General features: G+C 40.0%; 2 protein-coding genes across 3 annotated transcripts; both read right to left on the reverse strand.

Moving 5' to 3' along the window:
- Nucleotides 1–3,056: 3,056 nt before the first annotated feature.
- On the reverse strand, nucleotides 3,057–21,216 carry gpt (glutamic--pyruvic transaminase). Of its 2 annotated transcripts, XM_054623645.1 has the most exons (12): nucleotides 21,090–21,216; nucleotides 15,301–15,487; nucleotides 9,884–9,973; nucleotides 9,573–9,681; nucleotides 9,287–9,420; nucleotides 8,315–8,558; nucleotides 7,581–7,660; nucleotides 7,352–7,488; nucleotides 7,014–7,188; nucleotides 5,977–6,132; nucleotides 4,387–4,499; nucleotides 3,058–3,687 (listed from the first exon to the last, which is right to left on the reverse strand). In XM_054623645.1, the coding sequence occupies exons 1-12, from the start codon at nucleotides 21,122–21,124 to the stop codon at nucleotides 3,597–3,599; spliced, it is 1,551 nt and encodes a 516-aa protein (XP_054479620.1). In that variant the 5' UTR covers nucleotides 21,125–21,216; the 3' UTR covers nucleotides 3,058–3,596. The 2 variants fall into 2 exon arrangements, with proteins under 2 accessions (XP_054479611.1, XP_054479620.1); XM_054623636.1 differs by lacking the exon at nucleotides 21,090–21,216 and having other exon boundaries at nucleotides 3,057–3,687; nucleotides 15,301–15,894.
- fuz (fuzzy planar cell polarity protein) lies at nucleotides 18,740–21,166 on the reverse strand. The gene is made up of 2 exons (XM_054623657.1): nucleotides 21,090–21,166; nucleotides 18,740–20,958 (listed from the first exon to the last, which is right to left on the reverse strand). Exon 2 carries the CDS (start codon nucleotides 20,916–20,918, stop codon nucleotides 19,590–19,592), a length of 1,329 nt encoding a protein of 442 aa, XP_054479632.1. The 5' UTR covers nucleotides 20,919–20,958; nucleotides 21,090–21,166; the 3' UTR covers nucleotides 18,740–19,589.
- Nucleotides 21,217–21,787: the final 571 nt, after the last annotated feature.

A 21,787-nucleotide genomic window follows, 5' to 3' on the forward strand; every position in this document is an offset into this window, starting at 1 on the left:
GGTCAGTCGCATATGAATCTCATCATATAGGACTGTACACAGTGTATAAAGACCGGTCATTCTCATAACCACAGGAATCCACATGACAGCACTGCTGCCTGATGCATGACTGTCTCTCTGTCGCCCTACATCCTCACCCGAACTAATGATGACCTTTGATTCCCAAAAGATGTCAGGAGATGAGAGAAGGAAAAAACCCAACCGCACCCAATTAATTTAGGGTGAAGAGGACTGGAACGTGTGAGCACGTCATGCTGCTGGAGTGAATGGTGAGGAGCTCCAGGAAAGACAAGGCTCAGTATAATTAGGATTCAGGAGAGCTATTGTCAAAGATAATTAAAGCTGACAGCCACTGTGAAGAAGAGAGGAAGAGGGCCGAAAACATCTTCAAACTACATGCTTCAATTTAACACACTTCCTACATAGTCTTTCACTCTCTGTACCTCTCTCTCTCTCTCTCTCTCACACACACACACACACACACACACACACACACACACACACACACACACACACACACACACACACACACACACACACACACACACACACAACCTGCACTACCATCCATCATCCCAGGGTGCTGAGAAACTGCATACTAGGCGATAAAAAAGATGACAGATTAATACAGATAATAAAGGCAGCTGTTGTATCTAGGTGACAGTTTCAGCAGACAGTTGCCCATCTCACAGATGTGAGTGACATCTGGGGAGCAACCTAAATCGTTTTTTATATTCAAAGTGAAAATTGTCTACATTAGGCCTGTTTGGCTAATTATGACTTCAGCCTCTCCTAATGAGAATTAATCCATAAATCAGATTAGCACATAATCTTTAAAGGTTATACCTGTCTTGTACAAACAATATTTAATTTGCTTGCTTGTTAACATTGTTAACGTCTATTTTTATGTATTTTAACTGGTTTAACTACAATTTGACCACCACTGTAAATGTGTAGACAAGGATAATAATACTTTAAATTTCTCTTCAATAGCCAGAATTCTTTTTTTCTGTCAGTTGTCTCGTAGCTGCATTAATAAATGTTTTTATAGAACCCTTTTCTGTGAGGGAAAATTAAGTTTTAAGTTTGTGGGCACATCATAGGTGGTGAACATGTTATTTATGCTTGCTAGCAAGTTTGGTTGGCTAGTTTGTCCATCTCAAGAGCTAGCTAGTTAGCGAGTAATGCACAGCCGGTGTAAGAGAGTGCTGATATATAACATATTACTACAGCTTGTTAACTGTTGATGCACAGAGCAGCCATCTTGGATTTTGATGTCGGCGTTGGTAGGGTTTGTTTGACTTTCCAAGTCGAAGATTATGACTTCAGGCGGAGTTCCAGTTGAAATTGGAAACTTTTCGACTTCAGATTTAAAATGGAATTCAGCATGCCTTCATTATCTACTCGAGAAAACCATGAGGAGACCAAAAGTGAGCTAAATGAGGAGTGAATATTTGACTCACATTCGCACAGAGACATAAAATAGGATTCCAAATGAACACTAATGTTGCTCTGTGTTTAGTGAATAGATACGAAACAACTTGCAGAACGTGTTTTTACCGCAACTTTGTAAATTGGTATGTCAATGCTTTGTTTCCAGCTTGTTCGGCTGCCCTCAAATGGCTACAAAATAAAATAGAGAAATCAAGTAATGCAGCCCATCGTCATTAGGCGACCTCTATTGAGAGCAAGTGAAATTAATTACTTCACTTATTATTGTAATAAAAAAAGTTACGCAGCAATATAAATCATGAGTTTGCTTAAATGAACCAAGACCAAATAAGGCTGAATCAGCAAAATCCCTGGGTGTAATGAGTTGAGCAATTGTGCGTTTCGTTCCTCATGAATTCAACTTTCGTAAAAGGAAAAATATCTCACTGGCTTTGTCAAACATTACATGGTCTCACGTTAATTTATAACTACCGTTTCATTAAATGAGTGACATTTTGTGAGTAAAATATTCTCCTTTGGCCTTCAACAGTGTAATAATTACAGAGGTGGTCATCTCCCGCCTGGACTACTGCAACTCACTACTTGCCGGAGCCCCGGCGTCGGCCATCAGACCCCTGGAGCTTGTCCAGAAAGCTGCAGCACGTCTGGTGTTCAATCGCCCCAAGTTCTCCCACACAACTTCCCTTCTCCGTTCTCTACACTGGCTCCCTGTAAGAGCTCGCATCCAGTTTAAGACTCTGGTGCTAGCCTACAGGGCAGTGAAAGGAACAGCTCCTTCCTATCTCCAGGCCTTGGTCAAGCCCTACACCCCCGCCCGACCACTTCGCTCTGCTGCCTCGGGGCGACTGGTTGCCCCGTCGCTCAGAGGACCCTGCGGCCGATCCACCCAGTCACAGCTTTTTTCTGTCCTGGCCCCTCAGTGGTGGAATGAACTCCCCACCGACGTCAGGACAGCAGAGTCACTGCCCATCTTTAAACTCACCTCTTCATGAAGTACTACCCTGAGCCTTCCTCGTAGCACTTATTGCATTCGTATTAGTTGTTGCACTTATTGAATTCGTTTTGTTTACTGCACTTATCCTATTCGTAGTAGTTTGTAGCACTTATTGTATTCGTATTAGTCTGTTGCAATTATTGTTTTCGTAGTAATTTGCTTCTGCACTATACTTTTGCTCTGGCTTATGCTTTAAGATGCTTGTTTAAGAAAGGAGATGCACTTATGACTTCTGGTGACTAGTAGTTCTCTTGAATACCTATGTTGAATACACTTCCTGTAAGTCGCTTTGGATAAAAGCGTCTGCTAAATGACTGTAATGTAATGTAATGTAATGAGATGGAAAATGACTAATCACTGTTTGCTTATGTTGCACTTTAGATTGAAAACTGAGCTGGAAACCGAGGTTAAAAAGAGAAATAAAAAGAGTAGCAAATTATCCATTTTCTTTTCAAATATGAGAAACTCATTCCCTTAATGAAAGCATGAAGATTTGTAACATACCACCTTCAGTGGTTAAAATTAACCACAGTGCTTTAATAACAGTTTTTCCATAAATGTACTCAGTCAAAGGAAAATTACTTATTTGTCCTAATGTGAACTCTAAACAAATCTGATGGCTCTTTCTAAAATAACGAGACATAATATTGATATTGATCATTTATTTTGATTCTACAAAATCATATCTGAATCATCATGCAAATGGGGACTTTTCTGCATATTCTCCCTGTCAAGTACTGTCTGCAGGAATGTAATATTTTAACTAGTTGTACAAATGTTTTAAGCAGCATTGCATTTTCCTTCAATCGTTTTAGCTTGGTATTCATCCATTTCTCATATTCACAAATACTTAGACCCACAATACATAAATCCTTCAAAGTTGAAACCATATTATTTATACCAAACTCTACACACGTCTCTGAATTCATTTCTTCATGTCCAGTTTTGTTTTCTAACACAGCCTTGAAAACCGTCTATAAATGTCCAAATGAGATAGGTGTAAAGGCTTAAGTGTGTCATCACAGAGACCACCAGAGCCGCTGTAAGAAAGGCACTTATTAGAGACAGATGAATTCTGATTGGCTGAGTTCTTTTTGTAATGGTTGGTGGGTTCCTCCCTTTATAAATAAGAGGAAGATATGTGGCAATTTTAGGAGTACTGCTGTATGAAATTCTGGTGGAACTCCTTGACTTTGTTCAGCAGGATCGTCAGCTTGTCTTTTGGTGGCAAGATGGTCATTCTGGCAGGGAAGGGGAGAAAAAAAAAAAGACAAACATTAACTGAGTAATTAAGTAATACAACGAGAGAAGACGCTTTGGCTAAGAGTTAAGAGTACTATAGATTTTGAAGAATCACTTAAGAATCATCTCGGAAAGTAATTCAATAACTGTCGAGAGTGCAAAAGGTACGTTTCATAGAATATGATACAGTGATGGCTCCATCAACCTCTGGAAGTGATACCTTTTTGACATTACCATGGTTGTGTTTTACATAAATGTTCCTTATGGCTCCATTCCCATACATTTGTGGAAAGAGCCAACACTTTGTACAAGATTTCATCAATGCAGTTGGCATGAATGAAAATAAATAACATTGGGGGAGACTGTTGGTGAAATTATTAATGTAAGATTATTATTAGTTTTTTTTTTTTGTTTTTTTTACATAAAAGTGTCTTGGGCGCTCATACAAACTTGGGACCAATACAAAAAAATGCAGTCAGGTTAACATTAAGAGATGCTGACTGAAAGGAGCTTTAATGTGGAACTTTTGTTTATTTTCCAACAAAAGAATAAGCACATACATAAATGCCACAAAATCTACTGAATAATTGGGTTTTTGCACTGTTGGTCAGACAAATAAAGCAATTTGAAGACATCAACTTGCTCGAGTAAGCTGAGAGGCATTATATAAAATGTATAGTGTGTAGTGTTCTCTGTACCTGAAGTGGTAGGTTCCATCCTTCTGACCAAAGCCACTTCCGGGTACGAGGCAGATCCCTGTCTCCTCCAGCATCTTCATGCAGTAAAACATATCTGGCTGCTGACCTTTCTCCTAACAGAGAGGGAAACAAAACCCATTATCACACCATTTGAGGTTTCAAATTCTGGTGGCATTGGACTGTTAAAGTAGCAAGTGTTTAATCAAGAATATTAGCTACTTTTCTTTTTGTTTGACAAATGCCGTTTTGCTGTGACTACAACAGTGTAGCGCTGTAGCCATGTTAGTAATTTAACACCGTGACTCACAGCATAGCCCTCATACTAAAAGCACTGCATGTACTTTTTTGCAGCATTCACACTGAGCAGCTTTCTTTATTATTTTCTTCCAGTACATTCTGTTTTTTGTTCACAAGTTAAATTAACAATAAAGGATATTCAATTTGAAAAAAAAATCGAATTTATTTGAAGCAGAATCGAATCTAATGAACGCAGAAACATCTCTTTGTAACCAACAGTATATCCCTGTACTTCTAGAAATGTATCCTCATACAACCGTTCACATGATATAAAAAGTTATTTGTTATTCATGGAGTGCTTTTCTACAGTGTTTGTATGCATGAGAACAGCTTGACTTCTAACATAAAACAACTTTTAATTTTTTTAATTATACAGCGCTTATATTTCTCTTTATATTTTATTTTACAGTTTCATGGCAACATTTCTCCTGTTGTTCATTTGAGGCACAGGTGCCCTTCAGAATTGAAGACATTTTCTCTGGCAGCAGGCTTCAAAGATAAATGAAGGTTGATGTCAATAGACTAAAAAGTGACAAGTACCAATTTGAGCTATCCTTTTTGAATCCCCCTTTTAAAGTATCTCAGCCCTTAGAAGTAGCTGAGTATTGAGATCTCCAGCTCAATGGACCGCACATCTGCCGCTCTATTTAAACTGCCAATGGTAATATTGAATGTTGCTCCAGAAGCTCTTTCTCCTTAAGCATTGTTTTTGGGGGGAAAAGCAAAGCCGAAAACAAAGCAATGCTACAACTGTGTGGTCGAGCTGGTGAGCAGAGCCACTGGGAGTGATCAGGTGTCAGCAGGTCAGCTGTACTCAGACCTTATCCTCTCCAGGGCTAATCAGATTCTCGGCTCGACTCATTAGCCCCCCCCCTTGAAATTCCTACTGAGCAGTGAACCTTGGGACGGAATTTAAACCACAATTGGAAATCAAACAAACAGGGTGGTGGATGCACAGTGTAATTAAACCTTGTTAAAAGGGTGACTTAATCAAGCACAGTGTAAAGTATTAGATGTTGGTCTTATGCAACGTTTCCCATGTTTTCTGCATGTGTATTTAAGGCCAGCAGTGGAACACAAGTATTAGTGGAACAAAAGCTGTTGAGGCCATGGAGAAAAATAATGAAATATAAACAGACCAAATTATGAGTAGGTAAGTGAGAGTGATGAGTAAAAAAAATAAAAAAATCTTCTTTAACTATATTTGCTCCTCATCAATGTAGTTTCCTTGAAGCGACAACACAGTCAAACTTGAATCGTTGAAATGTTTATGAGAGTATGTTAAGGACTGACCGTGGCCTCTTTCACAGCCTTTTCAGGGATGGTGATGCTTGGGAAGGAGTACATGGCGCCCTGTACAGGATTGCAGCTGATGCCTTGAACAGTATTGAGAACCTGCTCTGTGAGCTTGGCCTTCTCTGCTAAGGCACTTAACGTGGCTGTGCGCTCCTGGATGAGGGAGAGAGGAGAAAAAACACGATTGAGAGAAACCAAAAGCGAGATGTTACTAGAATCAGAAAAACATCAATACATTAGTTGGGAGTGAAACTATGGCCGACTGTGTCTTTGGTCTTTTCTAATAAAGTTTTCTGCTTCAATTTCTCCAGACTTCCGTGAGCTCCACAAGACCGAAGAATGGCCGTGCCAGATATTGCACAGCAAGGGTAAACAGAGATCATATGAACGCCGTGAGGTAAACAAATGATCTTTTTAGGTCAAAGTAAATTTCACATCTACAAGGAGGTAATGAGGGTTGATTAAAAGTCACGTATGCTACTATATAGAGAGTTTCAAAGCGGCTTTGTGTTTGGTTTTACTCACGATACAATGCTTTTGTGATAAATTGAATACGATAATAGTAAAGTTATGGAAAAAATGACTTATTGTTCGTTATAAAAATAATGTAAGGGGATTTAACAGGATATAATGCACATGCATTGCATTACAAATTGATTTCAGAGACTTTAGATAAAACTGTGTAACAAAGCATGCATACAGTCGAGGCCATTACAACACATATGCATGTACCGGACATTATTCTAAAAAAGTCAAGCAGCCATAAACTATCAAAAGGATGACCTGTACCCGGGTAGCAAAGGAAGGATATGGAAATATTATAGTATTTCAGATGTTTCCATTGTCTTATAGTTAGTCTAAGGGAAAACCTTAAACAGCCCATTAACCATAGCATTGTAAGGATAGCTTGTTGCAGAGAGAATGTCCAGTATACTGATAACGGTGTCAGTGTATTGATAATGTACAGCAGAGCATGTTGCAATATATTTGCGTATTGATTCATTTGTCCTGCTTGTGGGATGTCGACTCTGTACCTTGAGAAAGTTTTCATGTGAGGGTTCACCGGGCTGCGGAGGGTTCACGACCAGGTCCATGAGAGCCTGCCCAGGAACCGGGGGACACAGACGGACGGACACCAGCTTGCTCAGCTGGGCCTTCACCTCCTCGTCCATGTTGATGATCTCCATGTAGCCTCCACGGAAGCCACACCTGAGAGGGAGAGAAAACATTAGGATGTGACATACAAAAAAAAAAAAAAAAAAAGGAAGCAAAATAAAAAGACAGAAGGTTATAGAAAACACAAAGAGCAAGCTGTCAACATTTGAACAAGGTCTGGCGGATTCCTCCCCAGCATGAAAGTAAAATGACTTACTCTCCCATGTAACATTTGGAGGTGGAGTGGAAGGATGCCAGTTCCACTGTATCCGAGTACTCTGGCCCCATTTCAAACAGGACCTTCTTAAAAGAGTGGAACTGGCAACCGTCAGCATACACATTATCCTGGTACACCTGGGAGATGAAGGACAGAATGACGGATGTCACAGGGGGCACGGAAAACAATAAAGCAGGCAGATGTTAAAAGAGATGCAGAGAGACAGTACCTCATCGGCCATGAGGAAGAGACGTTCCTTTGCTGCAAATCGGATTACGTCCTCAATGCACTGTCTGCTCTGAACCTGACCTGTGAATGAGAAGCAGGCTCGTCAAGGAGAAAGGTTTGAAGTGGTGGTTAGCCGGGCTGTTATGTCCATCTGCTGCCATCTAGTGGCTCCTCTTGCAGTAGTGTAAGGACTGTATGGTTATAAAGATACTAGGGAGGAAACACAATAATGTCTACGCCTCATCCAGGAAGGATCTCATTTGAATAAACTTTATTCCTGGGGATCCTGGTGGACCTGCTGTTTGATTCCAGCCAATGAACTCCTGATTCCAGTCTCTTTCTCTGTAAACTATCCGAAAAAGGACCCTAAAATAATCTATTAAAGTATGCAATTTTTAATAAGGCCCAGTTTCATGTGACTACATAAAGGATGCATCAGTAAAATAAAGTTTTTCTTACTGTTGCCAACGTGAACATTTTTACTACATTTTTACTTATCATTTAAAATGAAAAATATATAAATAAGATATTGTGAGTAAACCTGAAACCTAATTTGACACTTTCACTTTCTTTGTTAAGTCAAAATTTGTCCTTCTCACTTTTTATGTTCTATCTCCTATAACGGACACAATCTGATCATCTGGAGTGTTCAACCAGATGATTCAATATGTGAAAATACTGACAACGACTAACAATCTCGTCACTTCGACCTAAAAGAAATGGAGGAAAGGTTACCGGTGGGGTTTCCAGGGTTGATGATGCAGAGGGCTCGAGGGTTGCAGTGGAGCCGGGCCTCATCCAGCGAGCGCTGCAGCTCGCTGATGTCCATGCTCCAGCACTTCTCCTCGTTAAGGTAATAGTTGATCTGCACGGCGCCCAGTTCGGCAAGTGCAGCCGAGTACAGGGGATACTGAGGTATGGATATCATGATGCCGGTACGACCCGCACCCTCGCCACACACCAGCAGCTTCAGCATGGTCTAAAAGTGCAGGGCAGGGATGTCGAGAAAGATGTCAGCCAGACAGTGTAACCTACATACAAGTAATCACATATCATATACACGGTAGCTTTGTCTGCATGATACTTTACAGGAATAAATATCTGAGTAAAAAAGGAAACTGGTGGCCTTTTACAGCTCTGGATTTCAGTTTGGTGCTCCGCATCTGTGTTTTCTGCATGAAACCACTGTTCGAGCCGTTCTCTCTTTACAGAACACATTATGCAATAAAGTCTGTTGTTGGTTAGGAGACATGGTCAGCAAGATTAGAAAGTACTGCTTGTCTTTTTGCTTTTTTTTCATGGACAGCTGTAACTCATCAGGATTGAAAACTACTTGAAGTGAAACAGTATGAACAGGAAACATTCCCCATCTCATAGATAACCTTTGACAAAGGGTTGTGAGTATGTTCTATCTGGCTTTTAAAAGGGTCATGAGCTGCAAATGTTTGTGCATATGTGACCTAATTTTAATTATTTTTGTTGATCTTGTTGCTCTCACAGGCATTTGATTTCCTGCTAGTATCAGCTGATGTGTGAACATGCTTATGAAGGGTTCCCTCCAAAACACATCTGCTTTGTCAGTTTAATGTTGTAATTAAAATCCCAGCAAAATGATCAAGACATCAGGTGAATTTTAACTTACGAACAGGCATTATTCAAAGTACAATGGCAACACAAAGTCAGTGTAAAAAATGAGGTGATTTGTACCACGATGCCGTCGCTGGCCCCTGTGGTGAGGTAAATGTCGTCTGGGTCGCAGGGCACGCCGCCATCTCTTCGCTCAATGTAGCGGGCCACATCCTGGCGCACAGCGTCGATGCCCTGACTGGCACTGTAGGAACCTGAGGGAGATTCATGTGGAGACGACACATGTCGCTTCAACATCAACGAAGCCAAGCCACCAGAATGCAAAATTGAACACGTGCATAAAAGACAAAAAGGTGATAGTTAGCAAGTGAGGTTATACAAGCTCATTGTACAGAAACCAACGCACCCATACTGTTCCCGCCACAGGACTGAAGAATGCGCCGCGCTCTACTTTTAGCATCCTCTGGGAATGTGCTGTCATTCAACAGCTCAGGGTAAGAACACAGCGCCAAGACCTTGAGACAAAAGGGAGGTGTGAGGATAAAGGACGGAGGGGGACATTATGCAAAACCATGCACAGATTACTGCATAACAGGAAATAAAATATATATTGACACCAACTTCAAGTAGGGAGAAATCTGTTTCATAGACTCTGGCAAGTCAGAGGGGAGATGCTAAATTTAGATGACACGTTGGGGGTAAGGATCAGGAGCAGACCTGTCGGAAGAAAGTGATTGGCTGCTGGCCCATGGCATGCGCGTCCCCAATGTTGGCCTTGATGACCTCCACAAAAGGCTTCTTCATTCCCTGCAGAGCATAAACACAACATACAGATATGATCATACATTTGAAGAATGGAAAAAACATTGAAACCTTTTTTTTTTTTTTTTTTTTTGTACACAAAACTGAGATGTACAGTGACGGCCCCTTGACAAACGTGACTAGATTTGTGTAAGAGAAAGGGGTTGGCTGACAGCACCCATAGCACCTAAGTAACCTTGACACTGCACACACACACACACACATCCCTAAACACATACATAAGTTTTCCGTAAACATTCATGCCAGAGGCTGAGAGCTCAGCAGCTGCTGAGAACACGGTGGGTTTGGGGGGTTTACTCATTACTTCGACGGAGAGATTAGCTGCTGGTCGGAGTGAACCAGTGACTTTCCAGCACAGAGGTGTATGAAGGAATGGTGAAAAATAAAAATATCAACAAAGCACAAAAGCTCTACTAGCTTGTAACTATATTGTTCCTTCTGTGTCATGTCTCAAATTTCAGCAAAATACATGAAGGGGTGCAACAGACTCTCTGCTACTACAGCAGACATGCAGGCCCAAGTAAAGGACATTGACAAAAAAACAAACTACACAGGTACATTACAGCACATTTAAAATCTATTTATTTCAATTTCAGGGGGGACACAGCACCATTTAATATGAACCCTTTGGAGTTTTTGACCACTACAGAGCGTAGCCTTTAGGATTCATAAAATGTGTTTTAATGAAAACTAAATTGTTAGTTTGAAAAAAAAAAAAAGGTTTCAGGTTTCTGATTAAAGTAACTTTTTAATGCATTGAGACATACAGGTGACAAATTAGACAAAGAAATGTATTTATACAATGACAGTAAGACATAATAAATAGAGGTTTTTATTTAAATGTGGTGCAGATTACTGCTGTTGTTAGTATTGTGCATTTGTGTGGATAAAAGTTTGTCGTGTAAGTGTGTCATGTGTTAAGAAATAACTTACTTTCATGATTATTCAGGTTAAACCAATGAAAGGTGTGAACGGTTCATCACCCACACTAACTTTTTTCTATTCTTCTAACAAAGTGCATTTGCAACAGCGTTTGATGCTGCTAGTGGGCGTAAACATAGAACAAAGTTTTGACCTGTGCAAACTACCTTATCGTACCGACGCCATTTACCTTCTGACACATAAACACAGAGACACACACATTACACGGAGGCCTTTAACCTCCTCAGTCTAGACTGAGGACCAGGATGTAGGAGCAGCAGTAAACAACGTCAAAAATAATTAGGATATTATATTACCAAAATAGAAGTATCAATTTACCATCGTCTAAGCACACTACATAACGTTTTGGAAAGATAATCTCTCGAGCAGCTGAGACCGCTCACAGAGGGCAAGCAGCAATGCAGGCCGCCACGTGCACAAACACAAGCACATGCACACACACGCGCTGTTAACACCAGATGTTAAGAGCAGCGTGACTCAGCGTGGAACCTCACACTGGGTACCCTGCAGAAATCAAAGCAGGATGTTTGTTTGAGTAGTCCCATCTAGTTCAGATCAAGTGTCAGACTCTCTCATTGGTCGCACATCAGAGGCGTCTCTCAGTCCGGACCAATAGCATTACAGCGGCTGAATAACACCCCTAGGTCAAAAGTACCGCCCATTCACGATGGGGACATTTTATAAACACTGACCTCTGCTCCTGAGAGCCGGCTTTAAAAGGCCAGTGTTTTTTGTCCTCCATCGCTCATAAAACAGTCCAGCAAACAATACAGAAGGTGAAACTGTGCCCTGAAGGCAGTATTTCTTTTAACCCCTAAGACTTTATAAAGGAAACCTTTCATCAATGAAAATGATGTTGTGTTAAATGTTTATCGTAATTAACTAAAATAAGAAAATACACTTTGCAAAATGAACTGTATAATTGAAGTTTTTTGTCAAATGCACTCAATATTCAGAACAATGCATTTGTAAAGGCAAAATGGATTCTACAATGGAAAACATTTTAGAGGTTTGCATATTGCTTTCCATTCTGGCAGAATATGTGGAATGAATTTGACAAAAGAAACAAGCCTTTGTGCGTCAGCGGTCTGTCCCCATATCGACCCTCTCAAAAGGTCCCCATTCACTATCAGCTGGCAGCTCATTAAGACAAACAAAGACCACAATGTCATTTCTGCATGTGAAGCCTTTTTTCGTGAACTTGTTAACTGAGAATATAAACAGAATATTGGCTCAAAGTCGGCCTTGTTTCTATTCCCTTTTCTGAAAACAACTAACACGGCTTTAGTATTTGGGGAATTAACAAGAACAAGGCTGCAATTGTACCACATATAAGGAGCAAAGATCTCATTTCCAAAAAACAAGGTGTGTAGGAAACTGGAGTAGAGTATTACAAAGCGTATTCATGTGTGTTTGATTTGTGGATGAAATCGAGAATACCACTGTGACCCGTTTCCCAAAGAAATGCAACACTGTCCAAACCGCAAGAGAGGAGATGGTCAAATTGATGTTTTGGACTAAAGAACAGTTGGGAGGACTGTAGATGATTATTTGAGGTACATTTTACCCCTTTGGCTGGGTGCTGTACTATTGAAAAAGACTGGCAGTTTGACAGTCTGCAGTGAAAAAATGCTGAGGAATAAAAAGTTACGTTGGTAAAGTTGTATGTGTATGATATTCACTGGGTTTTACCAGCTGAATTTTGAACATCTAAATTGCACAGTCGGGAAGAAAATGGACATCGTATAAAGTAAGGGGATCAGGACAAAGCAAACAGAACATAAAATCTTTGGTGCCAGTGTCAACCTGGTTATTTCAGTCCATGCCCCCTTTCACCGGTTTTAGAACCTGCTCGCAATATACTCGTCCCTTCCTGAGCAACGCACTCAAGGGAGGACAGTTTTCACACCAGAACGCACTCGGTACACTAACAGCCGGTTGCCACATCACCATAAACTGTGGGAGCGGAAGGGATCGACATACCTTTAAAAAAAACAACTAACAATAGGATAATGCACAAATGATTTTGTAATGCCAATAAGATGGAAAGAACCTCTAATACCTTGGGTAAAAATACATATATATATATATATATATATACACACATACATATATACATTCTATGTATACAATGGATTTAAAAAAGCCCAATATGGATAATCCTACTGATTTCTAAACTTCAGAGACGCTCATTTTACTACAAAAATACCCGTCGATGCTTGGTTTCTGGCTGAAAGTTACATTACTCATCAGCTAGTTGTACATTTTGAACATTTAGGACCGTCAGAGGCAACAGATAAGTGCATCACTCATACCGAAGACAGATAACAGATAACAGTACAAAAAACAGTCTCTGGTTTGGACTATGGACCTTCACCTCACTGAGGATCTCTCCAGCAACTGTGGTTTAGAGACAGGAGGCTTAAAAAACAGATTATACATTATCAAACCAGTCTACAAATATTCTGACATGATCAGCCTACTGACTAACTGATGGACTTTGGTAAAAGGGAGTGTAAGCAAAACAGAAAGTAATAAACACACCAGAGTGTTCTTTTGGGATAATGTTTAGATGGTAATAGTGAGAACATAACAACGGATTGAAACCTGCTGAGCTGCAATTATGTTTAATGAAAGACACTGACTGGATTCATACTCTGATTAACCTACCAATCAACACTGTCACCAGATTCAAATCATTTTAAACATAGCCTCATGGCAAAATCTTTGGCTGATGTAAACAACAATTTAAAAAACAGTAACAGTAAAATACCTTTTTTTGAATTGTTCTGAAAATCCGTTTGAAAAAAAAAAATCAGCTGAAGACATAGCTGTTAAGTTCATGCTCCAGGTCAGCTTTTAATCAATTTTTTCTAATGTGTATTTTACTGTCTATTGTGCATTTCTTAATACGTTTCATGTTCTAAATACTCACCTTGTAAATTGATGGCCCTTGTATGGTCACCTTGTGTTAATTATTATTTTTCTTCTTGTCTGAATTTCTGCTCCTGTTAAGCACTTTGTGACTTATGTCTGTGAAAAGCCCTATAGAAATACATTTTACTTTACTTTTAAACTATTTGGTGGAGTATTAAGTGTTTTCTTCTGACACAAAATGTTCTCACTAGTTTATGTTGTTCTACAATAGATAAATCACTGTTTGCCTGTGAAAAGCACTATATAAATACATTTTACTTTACTTTTAAACTATTTGGTGGAGTATTAAGTGTTTTCTTCTGACACAAAATGTTCTCACTAGTTTATGTTGTTCTACAATAGATAAATAACTTTTTGCCTGTGAAAAGCACTATATAAATACATTTTACTTTACTTTTAAACTATTTGGTGGAGTATTAAGTGTTTTCTTCTGACACAAAATGTTCTCACTAGTTTATGTTGGTCTACAATAGATAAATAACTTTTTGCCTGTGAAAAGCACTATATAAATACATTTTACTTACTTTTAAACTATTTGGTGGAGTATTAAGTTGTTTTCTTCTGACACAAAATGTTCTCACTAGTTTATGTTGGTCTACAATAGATAAATCACTGTTTGCCTGTGAAAAGCACTATATAAATACATTTTACTTACTTTTAAACTATTTGGTGGAGTATTAAGTGTTTTCTTCTGACACAAAATGTTCTCACTAGTTTATGTTGGTTCTACAATAGATAAATAACTTTTTGCCTGTGAAAAGCGCTATATAAATACATTTTACTTTACTTTTAAACTATTTGGTGGAGTATTAAGTTGTTTCTTCTGACACAAAATGTTCTCACTAGTTCATGTTGGTCTACAATAGATAAATAACTTTTTGCCTGTGAAAAGCACTATATAAATACATTTTACTTACTTTTAAACTATTTGGTGGAGTATTAAGTGTTTTCTTCTGACACAAAATGTTCTCACTAGTTTATGTTGTTCTACAATAGATAAATAACTTTTTGCCTGTGAAAAGCACTATATAAATACATTTTACTTACTTTTAAAGTATTTGGTGGAGTATTAAGTGTTTTCTTTTGACACAAAATGTTCTCAATAGTTTATGTTGTTCTACAATAAATAACTGTTTGCCTGTGAAAAGCACTATATAAATACATTTTACTTACTTACTTTTAAACTATTTGGTGGAGTATTAAGTGTTTTCTTCTGACACAAAATGTTCTCACTAGTTTATGTTGTTCTACAATAGATAAATAACTTGTTCCCTGCCTCACTAATAGCAGGAGGCTCTAATAGTATAACTGATGTAATGCAAACACAAAACTTTAAATCTAGTGGGTGGAGTTTCCAATGAAAGACAAAAAAAAACAAAGTGTGGTGCATAGAGGAGACACATGTGGGATGCAGAGTGATATCTTTTACAAACCTGAGAGAGCTCCCTCTCCAGCTCCACGGCCCGCTGCACGATGGGCCCCCGCACGGCGTACTCCACCTTCTTCACCGTGGGGTTCATGGTGTCGAGGGTCAGCACCTTGGCCCGAGGCGACGCTCCGTTCTCGGGCATCTTCTCTTTGGGGAGCCCGCGTCGCGTCGCACTCAGACTCGATAGGGCTCTGCCGGGAGAGGAGGAGGAAGAGGAGGAGGAGGAGGAGGAGGACAGAGGGGGAGAGGTGAGTGAGCGGACCCCGGGAGCACCACCACTGCTGCCGGCTGACAAGTCGTTCACAAGCCGGGCGGCCCTCGGAGACAGCAGCCCGATCCGTGTGGCTGACATGTTTGCACTGGGTGTCTCTCTCAGCAAGTTGCGCCTATATAAGAAATGACTTAACTCCTCAGCCCTTTGGACCGTGCAGAGGTCAAAGTGCAACAGGATGAGATAAAGTAGTCCCTGCTACAACCACAAACACTGCCTTCTTTCTCGCTCTGAAGTTATTGCGGGGTACGCTGCCCCGCACACATGGCAGCACCGCATTGAGTATCCCTCCCCTTTGCGTGGCTTCGTGTCCACCGTTATATCCACCCCCTCTCTCTCTCTCTCTCCTCTCTCTCTCTTTTCTCCTCCCATTACCGTGATCACCAACTTTTCTCCTGATGCAAATAACTAAGAGCTCAACAATCACTGCTCCTCAACTTGTCATGATATGAGGTATTCATTTAAAGATGTTGTTTTTGTTTTTTCAATAATCTCTGCCACTATTATAGAATTTGTGGGTGGGAAAAGAGATTTTGGTGTTAATTCACAGAATGTTTTTTTTTTCATTTGCTTAGTATAGAATTTAAAGGGTTCTTGGTGAACAAAATAAGCATGAATGCTCCTCCTATTTTAGACTGCAGCCCACTTCAGTTCCCCTCTGTCTGATGCAAATAACTAAGAGAAAAATCTGCATTAATTGTGCAATCAGAATAAATACCAAGAGTGTGAGTGTGACTTTCTTGAAATTATCAATGCAGTTTTAAAGATAAAACAAAATATTGCAATTGTCATGATATGAGGTATTCATTTAAAGATGTTGTTTTTGTTTTGTCAATAATCTCTGCCACTATTATAGAATATTGTGGGTGGGAAAAGAGATGGTTTGGTTAATTCACAGAATGTTTTTTTGCATTTGCAAGCACAAGTTATGGAGCAGACTGTTCACTGCACTTATATACTGCAAACTGTCTGTGCCATAGCGGTAGAGAAGAATATCTGCAATATAAAAATATTTCAATTTAAAGGCTTCTTGGTGAACAAAATAAGCATGAATGCTCCTCCTATTTTAGACTGCAGCCCACTTCAGTTCCCCTCTGTCTGATGCAAATAACTAAGAGAAAAATCTGCATTAATTGTGCAATCAGAATAAATACCAAGAGTGTGACTTTCAGAAAAAAACTTAAGTGACTTTCTTGAAATTATCAGTGCAATTTTGAGAAAAAACAAGAGTGCAATTGTCATGATATGAGGTATTATTTTAAAGATGTTGTTTTTGTTTTGTCAATAATCTCTGCCACTATTATAGAATATTGTGGGTGGGAAAAGAGATGGTTTGGTGTTAATTCACAGAATGTTTTTTTTTCATTTGCAAGCACGAGTTAGTATAGAATTTAAGGGGTTCTTGGTGAACAAAATAAGCATGAATGCTCCTCCTATTTTAGACTGCAGCCCACTTCAGTTCCCCTCTGTCTGATGCAAATAACTAAGAGAAAAAGCTGCATTAATTGTGCAATCAGAATAAATACCAAGAGTGTGAGTGTGACTTTCTTGAAATTATCAATGCAGTTTTAAAGATAAAACAAAATATTGCAATTGTCATGATATGAGGTATTCATTTAAAGATGTTGTTTTTGTTTTGTCAATAATCTCTGCCACTATTATAGAATATTGTGGGTGGGAAAAGAGATGGTTTGGTGTTAATTCACAGAATGTTTTTTTGCATTTGCAAGCACGAGTTATATAAGTATTAATATTGTGGGTGGGAAAAGAGATGGTTTGGTTAATTCACAGAATGTTTTTTTGCATTTGCAAGCACGAGTTATGGAGCAGACTGTTCACTGCACTTATATACTGCAAACTGTCTGTGCCATAGCGGTAGAGAAGAATATCTGCAATATAAAAATATTTGAATTTAAGGGGTTCTTGGTGAACAAAATAAGCATGAATGCTCCTCCTACTTTAGACTGCAGCCCACTTCAGTTCCCCTCTGTCTGATGCAAATAACTAAGAGAAAAATCTGCATTAATTGTGCAATCAGAATAATACCAAGAGTGTGACTTTCAGAAAAAAACTTAGTGACTTTCTTGAAATTATCAGTGCAGTTTTGAGAAAAAACAAGAGTGCAATTGTCATGATATGTGGTATTATTTTAAAGATGTTGTTTTTGTTTTGTCAATAATCTCTGCCACTATTATAGAATATTGTGGGTGGGAAAAGAGATGGTTTGGTGTTAATTCACAGAATGTTTTTTTTCATTTGCAAGCACGAGTTAGTATAGAATTTAAGGGGTTCTTGGTGAACAAAATAAGCATGAATGCTCCTCCTATTTTAGACTGCAGCCCACTTCAGTTCCCCTCTGTCTGATGCAAATAACTAAGAGAAAAAGCTGCATTAATTGTGCAATCAGAATAATACCAAGAGTGTGAGTGTGACTTTCTTGAAATTATCAATGCAGTTTTAAAGATAAAACAAAATATATTCATTTAAAGATGTTGTTTTTGTTTTGTCAATAATCTCTGCCACTATTATAGAATATTGTGGGTGGGAAAAGAGATGGTTTGGTTAATTCACAGAATGTTTTTTTGCATTTGCAAGCACGAGTTATGGAGCAGACTGTTCACTGCACTTATATACTGCAAACTGTCTGTGCCATAGCGGTAGAGAAGAATATCTGCAATATAAAAATATTTGAATTTAAGGGGTTCTTGGTGAACAAAATAAGCATGAATGCTCCTCCTACTTTAGACTGCAGCCCACTTCAGTTCCCCTCTGTCTGATGCAAATAACTAAGAGAAAAATCTGCATTAATTGTGCAATCAGAATAAATACCAAGAGTGTGACTTTCAGAAAAAAACTTAGTGACTTTCTTGAAATGATCAGTGCAGTTTTGAGAGAGGTGCAATTATCATGATATGAGGTATTCATTTAAATATGTTTTTGTTTTGTCAATAATCTCTGCCACTATTATAGAATATTGTTGGTGGGAAAAGAGATGGTTTGGTTAATTCACAGAATCTAAAGGTTTTTTTTTGGGGGGGGGTTGCAAGTACGAGTTATGAAGCAGACTTACGGACAGATGCTTTAATATTTTTTTCCGAACGTTCACTGCACTTATATACTGTGCCAAAGCGGTCAAGAAAAATATCTGCAATATAAAAATATTTGTACTAGCTGTCATTGGTAAGCAGTTAGTCAAAAACTAATATTAGAACTACTGAACTGCCTGTTTGATTGTCTTTTACATTTTTTGGCAAGTGGTTTAAATGCCTTATTTGCACCAGCACTGTCATCAGATTTTGCCATGAAGCTTTCAACCAATAAAGGCCAAACATTAATTATTATCACATTAGAGGAGGGAAAAGTGAGTTTCGATCACTCAAGACCACAAGACCCACAGAAAGTAACCATCAATATTTAGGATTAAAAATAGTTCAGACAAATAACTCATTTCTTTATATTTGAAGCCAAATTATGCAAAGAGTCTACACAACAAACAGCAGGCACTTATTTATCCCAGTGTAACATGTTCACATGATTCTGTCATACATTTAGAAATACAGTGCAATCGTAGTGGTGATGTTAGTATTCACTGAGTCTAGCCAGCTTCCATTACTGTGACAGGAGCAGCCTTGAAGCCAGTGGAGTTAGACAATTGTATCTCCTGAATGAAAAACCAAGCAGCTCACTTTGTCAAGCCATTTTCAAATATTTTCATCATTCCTGAGCACTAGTTAGTGAAGATCCTGGTGAGAACATTAACAGTGATATCCTTTTCTATTGTGCCTCTCTTACCAGTGGTCTGTTAATCATGTTCTGTACAAAAGCTGGACAGATTGAAGCTGATTTTTATGCCTCTAGATCTGTTAGAAAACATGTAATTGTTTAAAGAAAATTGAAAAATCTAAATAGCAGCCGGTAATTAACATTTGAATTAATAGCAATTCACCTCTAAGTTCATCTATTATTCAGTCAAAGATGGGTTAAATGAAAATAAGGATGTTGTAACAAAGCAAATGGTTCAATTAAAACCCAGTGGCTGCAACTATATCAGAGAGGGTCTGTGTGGCAACAGTACGCAGTGCAAAGGTGGACACCGACAGTGGCATGAGCAGGAAGAGCTGGTGCTGCGGTGTCTGAAGTCCAAAGCATTTGCACTCCTCTGTAACCAGATAGCACTGTATCGGCTGATGGGTGAATCCAAGGACAAAGTCTTCATTGTAGCCTCTCTGAGCCCTCTCTTCTGGGGAGACCGACAGAGTCTCCTCCTGGGTGAAGTAGCGTGTCGTGCTGAAGATGTAGAAGAGCTTCAGCAGCTCCCAGCAGCGGGCCTTGGAGGGTAAAGGAGGGTCACTGAGCGGTTGATTCGTGGAAGTCCGCACAAGGGAGACTGAGCGCCGTGTTTCGCGGTTGATGAGAAGAAGAGCCAGCACATCAGGACGCAGGGACACAGATCCTGGTAAGCAGCGCTCTCCAATAGCCAGGCAGTCTCTCAGGGTCTCCACCAGAGGTGTCCAGAAACGACCCACCAGCCCGCTCTCGGCTCGGTGCAGGGAAGGTGTTGGGCCGCACAGCACGCACACATCTGCCCCGGGGAGCAGCTGGAAGCGGAGCAGGCGGTGGGCCACGGTGGGGCTGCCCTTAGGAAGGAAAATTGGGTAATCACAAGAGGCTGAGCCGGAGGCCGAGAGGGACCGCATCAGAGCAGAGAGCAGCACCACTTCCTGCGGTGCAAGGCGCCACCACTTCTCCGTCGCTGCTGCCACCCGCCCGTGGACGACGAGGCATCCAAATTCACTGTCTGCAGCCTGAGCAAAGCCATCCACGGCGACTTGAAGGAGAGTGGGGTTCGGAGGCAGCAGCGAATCAGCGCAGTGTGTCAGATTACCCAGGATGCCTTCTTGCCTCTCCTCCAACAGCTGATCAATGAGGGTGAAGCAAGACCGCAAGTCCCTCTTCAGCCTCTCCACGTTCCTGATATTTGTCAGCTCATCCTGGCCCAACACCAGCACCATGCAGCTCCACACATTCTCCAGGAGGCGTTGTAAACTGACCTCCTCCTCCTCCTCCTTCTCCATCTCTTTCCTGCTGAATGCACCTCCTCCTCCACCTCCACCTCCACTCACAGCGATGAGCATCACACTGTCCTGGAAGACTCTCCACACCACCTTACCCCCACCTTGGGTCTCGCAGCAGGACAACACGACTCCCTGGCCACCACCGAACATGTGGACACCATTCAGGGAGCCGATGACAGAGAAGGGCAGCTGCTTGGAGGCTCCTCTGGTGAAGAGAGGCACCCCGCTGCTGGCTGTGAGGCAGAGGAGCTGTGTGGACCCCTGCTGCACCATCATCGTGGTAGCTGTGCTCCAACGTTACATCAGCAATCTGCAGCTGCTTGAAACGGGGTACAAACACCGGCGAGACACAACACATATATATATCAAGCAGCCCTATCTGGCCTATCTATAATGCATGCACATGGCACTGTCTGCTTCTCTACCGTATATAACAAAAGAAGTTACCGTCGTTTCCACAGTAACGCTGTCCCATGATTCATTCTTCACGCCGGTAGAGGGTGCTTTCATTCGGCTGGTCGAGCTGCAGTTGTGATTTACGGTCTCTGGTGTAAACGCGGACAGAGCGGGACGAGAACACCGACCTGGGTTCAGTTCCCGGTGTTCACGGAGCGGACGTTCGATTTTTGTTCACTTCTCGCGAGAGCTGAACCAACGCTCGGCTACGTCATCGCGGAGCCTCTTTCGACCACCACTTTGTGAATATTAGCTCCATGGTGACGCTGGCATAGTGTTTTCATTACAATAAACTAGTGTTTTCATTACAATAAACTAGTGTTTTCAACTTGTTTTCATTAAAATAAACTTACAATAAACTAGTGTTTTCATTACAATAAACTAGTGTTTTCATTACAATAAACTAGTGTTTCCATTACAATTAACTAGTGTTTTCATTAAAATAAACTAGTGTTTTCATTACAATAAACTAGTGTTTTCATTACAATAAACTAGTGTTTTCATTACAATAAACTAGTGTTTTCATTACAATAAACTAGTGTTTTCATTACAATAAACTAGTGTTTTCATTAAAATAAACTAGTGTTTTCATTACAATAAACTAGTGTTTTCATTACAATAAACTAGTGTTTTCATTACAATAAACTAGTGTTTTCATTACAATAAACTAGTGTTTTCATTACAATAAA

This window comes from Anoplopoma fimbria, chromosome 3, assembly GCF_027596085.1.
Source record: "Anoplopoma fimbria isolate UVic2021 breed Golden Eagle Sablefish chromosome 3, Afim_UVic_2022, whole genome shotgun sequence".
Taxonomy (NCBI): Eukaryota; Metazoa; Chordata; class Actinopteri; order Perciformes; family Anoplopomatidae; genus Anoplopoma; species Anoplopoma fimbria.

Excerpts from the sequence above, each read along its gene's own strand:
- gpt (XM_054623636.1), bottom strand. The coding sequence starts at position 15,648 with ATGTCAGCCACACGGATCGGGCTGCTGTCTCCGAGGGCCGCCCGGCTT. Across the intron at positions 6,133-7,013 it reads CACATGAAAACTTTCTCAAG|GAGCGCACAGCCACGTTAAG; the intron begins GTACAGAGTCGA and ends TCCCTCATCCAG. Across the intron at positions 3,688-4,386 it reads GATGGAACCTACCACTTCAG|AATGACCATCTTGCCACCAA; the intron begins GTACAGAGAACA and ends CTTCCCTGCCAG.
- fuz (XM_054623657.1), bottom strand. The coding sequence starts at position 20,918 with ATGATGGTGCAGCAGGGGTCCACACAGCTCCTCTGCCTCACAGCCAGC.